The sequence below is a fragment of the Halyomorpha halys genome, unplaced genomic scaffold, assembly GCF_000696795.3.
Source record: "Halyomorpha halys isolate HHAL.00 unplaced genomic scaffold, Hhal_1.1 Scaffold469.1, whole genome shotgun sequence".
Classification (NCBI taxonomy): Eukaryota; Metazoa; Arthropoda; class Insecta; order Hemiptera; family Pentatomidae; genus Halyomorpha; species Halyomorpha halys.
This window is the reverse complement of record NW_027114062.1, coordinates 715,359-720,421: the sequence shown is the minus strand read 5'-3', so window position 1 is coordinate 720,421 and position 5,063 is coordinate 715,359. Positions and strand designations below refer to the sequence as shown.

At 26.7% G+C, this 5,063-nt stretch overlaps 1 protein-coding gene across 8 annotated transcripts in view; it reads left to right on the top strand.

Moving 5' to 3' along the window:
• The window catches only part of blot (bloated tubules), a 268,462-nt gene that overhangs the window by 204,450 nt on the left and 58,949 nt on the right, over positions 1–5,063 (top strand). For 2 of the 8 annotated variants that reach the window (XM_067051338.1, XM_067051337.1), the window contains exon 3: positions 3,152–3,190. The exons of the other annotated variants lie outside the window; for them this stretch is intronic. In XM_067051338.1, the coding sequence (XP_066907439.1) occupies positions 3,152–3,190 (39 nt within the window). The remainder of the gene's footprint in view (positions 1–3,151; positions 3,191–5,063) is intronic. 8 annotated transcript variants of the gene reach the window in all.

Sequence of the window (5,063 nt, the reverse complement as noted above, 5' to 3'; positions counted from 1 at the left end):
TAATTAGATGTAGTAAAATAACTCTTCCTTGTTAAGATTATTTACATTATTTATTTAATTAGGCTTGGGGTATTGACTTTTTCATTAAGTGGTGGTACTACAAAATGAAAAACTTGACCCCTCACCATGGGTAGAATAGGTTGGTCACCTGTAGATAGCTAGGCAAACATCACCTTCGCTATGGTTTGCCTTAAAAAAAAAAGTTAAGCATCCGTATTGATTTGTATGAATACATTTTAATAAAGCAGTGAAATAATATATTATGTTTTAAATAAACATTGCTTTATAAATTTGTCATATTTTTATGGAATAGAAGTAGGAGACAATTACATTTTAATTTATTTATCACTATTGTAAGGATAACGTTATTTCAATAATTGTTAATAAAATGGTTCTAAAGTGTCTTTATTTATTATTATATATATATGAAATTTTATTCATTATTTTATTTAAAAAACTGACTAGAATATGATTGATATGACACTTCATATAGCAATATGACCTATGACTAATATGGAGAATAGCAAGCGATTGCGAAAATTGATATATTTATATTAAGTTAATTGTTTTAAATGAAGAAAATTGTAGTTAATTAATTAAATTGATGTATGATAAATGTGAATATTGTAAATTTGTATTGTAGATTACCTGATAATGGAGCGATAACTTCTAAACGTTGTTAATTATTAACTAAAATTATGAATATTACAAAGAAGAGTTATTTCACTATATCTCATTACATTAATGAAAACTTATCCAGTAATATTATAATACTAATTTTTAATACTTTTAATTATAATAAACCTATAATATTAATTTAATCTATATTTTCAAAGACAATATTATTTTACGATAAAAACGCGTTTATTATTCTTGGATTTGACCAGCGCTCTCTTCTGCTTCTCCTTTGTGCGAACTGGTCAAATATTTATAAATAGTAAATACTGATCTTATTATACGTTCTTCTCTCTTTATTAGATAATCGTATTGTTTCAGCATCATGAAAAAATTCTCTAAAGACTAAACTTACAAGATTTTTAATATATTCCATTCGAAAGTCGAAGGAGCAAAGCTCATAAACAGTATGACCTCGGAAATGTTACAACGTTGTGAGAGGTGTCACCAAATTTTTTTAAATCGATTACTACCTACATAACGCTTACTAGTTACGATGATATTTGAGTTATAGATTATGTTAAACCATACTCGAACTAATGGAAATATGGAATCGAAATATGGACACCAAATGATAAATGAATATAGATCAGAATAGGCCCCTGAGAACTAATAACTACTGATTTTTCAGTAAATTATGAAATGTTTCCTAAAAATGTATATCTAGGGAACCTGTTAAACGTAAATAACTCTTTTATGTATATATTTTAGCAAATTCACTATTCTTTAATTGATGCTCTATTAGGTTTTCTAATGTTGTAGGAAGTTTTAATGAAATGGAGCTCGAAATAAAACTTTTCTGTTTAAGTTTTGAAATATCCGCCAGTTTTATTCCCTCCTTACTGTAGTTGGCAGACTCATCAATTTTGAATAGTAACTAAACATTGAATTCATTAAAGTAATCTAAGATTGGGGCCAATTAACTAACTTTTTTTCTACCGGGCTCTCGTACTAATACCTTTGCCTAGGGAAAAATCAAATAGGACTGTATTTCATATTATTTAGTTTAAAGGAGAACAATATAAATAAATATTTCCCTTAAAATGAAATTGTACTTATTATTTTGAAACATCCGCTATTTATTGGCACTGAAATATTTATTCAAAAAAGGGCTACCAATGTTTTCATCAGTTATTTTCGATTATTTTGCACGGGCACTGGGATTACAGCTTTCATAAGTTTGATTTTCCAAAGTCAATTTTTATTTAAACTGGAAAAACTAATATTATTTACTACACAAAAATTATAATCATCTTGCAGTTTAGAAATTTTCTTCATGAATCTTAATTGATAGTTCAGAACGTTTTAATTTTACTCCTTTATTTTTTCAAGCAACCCAAACATTCTTCTGGTTACGAAAAAAAAAATGCTCACCAACTTACAACTAAAAAAAGTTACAAACTATTACTCAATTATTTACTATTCAAATTAATTATTTATTATATCAGGAAATAATAAGAAAAATAATAATAACATCGAAATTATTATTCTATGACTAAAATAAAAATTATTTAGATTTTTTTTAAATTTAATTTTTGGATTCTAGGCAAATTGAAACGTGAAAATTCAATTTTTAAATTGACTGTGAAAAATATGAAAGTTCGGTCCATATATCCTCGGATATTTAAATACAACAACTCAAATGTTTTAGTGAAGACAATTTACTTTTTTTTTTATTGAATACTAAGGTCCATTATTTAATATAAATAATAAAAGTAAATAGTAGAAAAAATCTATTCATTTCCTATTTTATATTTATTATATATTTTAGGAATCATCATTATCAATAACCAAGGAGTATTTAACCATTTTTAACATGCGATCGCTACAAACATCTGTTAACCGACGCGATGGCTGGCACAGGTGCTAGAAAACAAATATAATTTAGTGTTGATTTTATTACTCATTATTTGATATGACATAAAATGTAAACCGTAACATTTGAATATTGTGCTAAAAATAAACCATCTTCTAAGTAAATGCTACGTTCATCTGTTTTAGCAACCAGAAAAAAACCGTAAGCAATGTAGACATTTTTTAAAAAAATGTCAATAAGCCCAGTTATATTAGTATTATTTTTTAGTAATTGTATTTTTTATACTATTCCTGCATTAAACACGATGATTAATTATTTTAATTCTAATATTGGGGTATGTTAAATATAAATTATGTATTAACCATTACTTTTTTATTCAAATATTATCAAGCACAAAATAAAAATAAAAATCTTTAAATGACTAATTTCGTCGACCTTAGTGAACCACAAAACAATTAATATTATAAAAAATGTTTATATGCAATAAAGTTAGCTGTAAGACCATTATAAATATATCAATATTATATTATAACATATCATTAATATAAAGAAACATTTTTGAATGATTTTTAATTTATTAATGCAGTATTTGTTTCTTCCAACTCAATTTTTTCAAATACAATTGATGTATTAGTTTTAATTGCTTATTTTTTGTTTTAGGTCAGTGTCTATTCTTTTGATGATGACTTCAGCGAACTGGTAAGCTTGTTAGTATTGGAAATGAAATATACATGATATATTCATATGACACTTACCATTGGGGTAGGTGAAACTAAGAACTATTTTGAAGAAATAAAAAAGCACGAGTGTGCCAATTTTGTTATTTTACAACTGAAGAAGTTACAATAATATCCTTTATAAGGTCATCCCACTAAAGATTATGCTATTTAACGACTCTGTTTAATTACTTATTGTTTTAACTATTATTGCCAATAGAATTTTTATTTACTACTGAATTGTGATTGGTTTTTGTCGTTGGATGGTTTAATTACTACTACTCGATTTATCAAAATTATTGCAGCTCAGTGGGTTAGTTTCCTATTCCCACACTCGGATATGAGAAATTTTATTTCCTGTTATACTCTTAGCCGAGGATCGAACCTGAGTTCGGGAGACCCTTTTGTGCCACACACGTTCTCTGATAAACCTGGAGGTTAAAGATAAATGCTTAATTTTTTTTTGCTTAATTTTTTCCCTATTTATATAAAGTAGTTGGTCAAAAAATATATATTTAGCCAGTACTAAACCCAAGACCGTTCGTTTATACCATCATGTGGCACTAGCACATGTTTGTTATTAATGACCTGATTACATCATTGATTCCATCACCCTCCATCTTTAAATATAAAACACACCCATTATTTTCCTACGTGCATATTAACTAATAAAGCTTTGACTAGTTTGTCGGTAGTTGTAACGCTTTGCGGTTTCGATGTGTTACTGCGCACCAATCATGGGGATTCAAGTTCGATCTACCGTTATCCCTAAGTTTATTTGAGTGGCTTCATGAACAAAGAAACAGGAGCCTGTTGCCGAAAACCGCAAATAGGTTCGTGAGAAACTGCGAATTTCTGCCATAACCGTTCAACTCTTAGTACATTCAACCACACGTATTCCAAATAAATACTTATGGATGTTTAATAATTTCGATGAAGGTTTATAGAATAATTAACACGTTACAATGAATAATTATTATGTAAATTCTTTATAAATAAACAAAGTATATTACCATCAATTGAATGTTTATTATATTATGAAATTGTTTTAAATAAATAAACAGGCGAAAATAAATACATTTTTATCATCTATATTTAAATTATATTTTATTATCAAGTTTAATACCTTATTTATATATATTCTTGGAAGAATATTCTAGGAAGAATATTCTAGGAAAAGTATATCATATTACGAAAATTAGTTGTGCTTCAAGTAGACTAAAGAACCAAGGATCTCAACGCTAATGAGGCTTTCTCAGAGTAAATACGAGAGAGCAAGGAATCCCTAGCATTAAATCATTAATCTTAACATAATAAAAAAAATATGCTTCGTTTACTCGGTTCATATTACCCCTTATGATAGCAAGCCCCACAAGCATATTCTAAGCAATTTGATCGTTGTTTGATAGAACAGTTTTAAAAACATTTAAATGATTTTTTTAATCAATTTAAATGTTTGTTCCGCAATGTAAAATTTTTCGATACGTCTTTGGAAGCTCATTTTATTTTTTATCAGAAAGAAAAACTTATTTAGTTTTTTATTAATTTAATAATAATTAAGTGAAGTTTGTGTCCAATCTAGCTGGAAATAACCATATGAACAAACAAAAATCTTCCCACACTCTATTGCAACTTACATCTTGATTTCGAAATTCATGTAAACATTTTTTTTTTTTTTTGTAAGAATACTTTTTATTTATTAATAGATATTACATTCTGCCACACAGTTGTGGGCAATAGGTAATAGTGATGAATGATCTCATACATACTAAAATAAAATAAAATAAATTAAATAAATGAATAAAATAAAAATATAAAAAAACTCTCTTAAAATATATACAAACAGAAGAATAAAC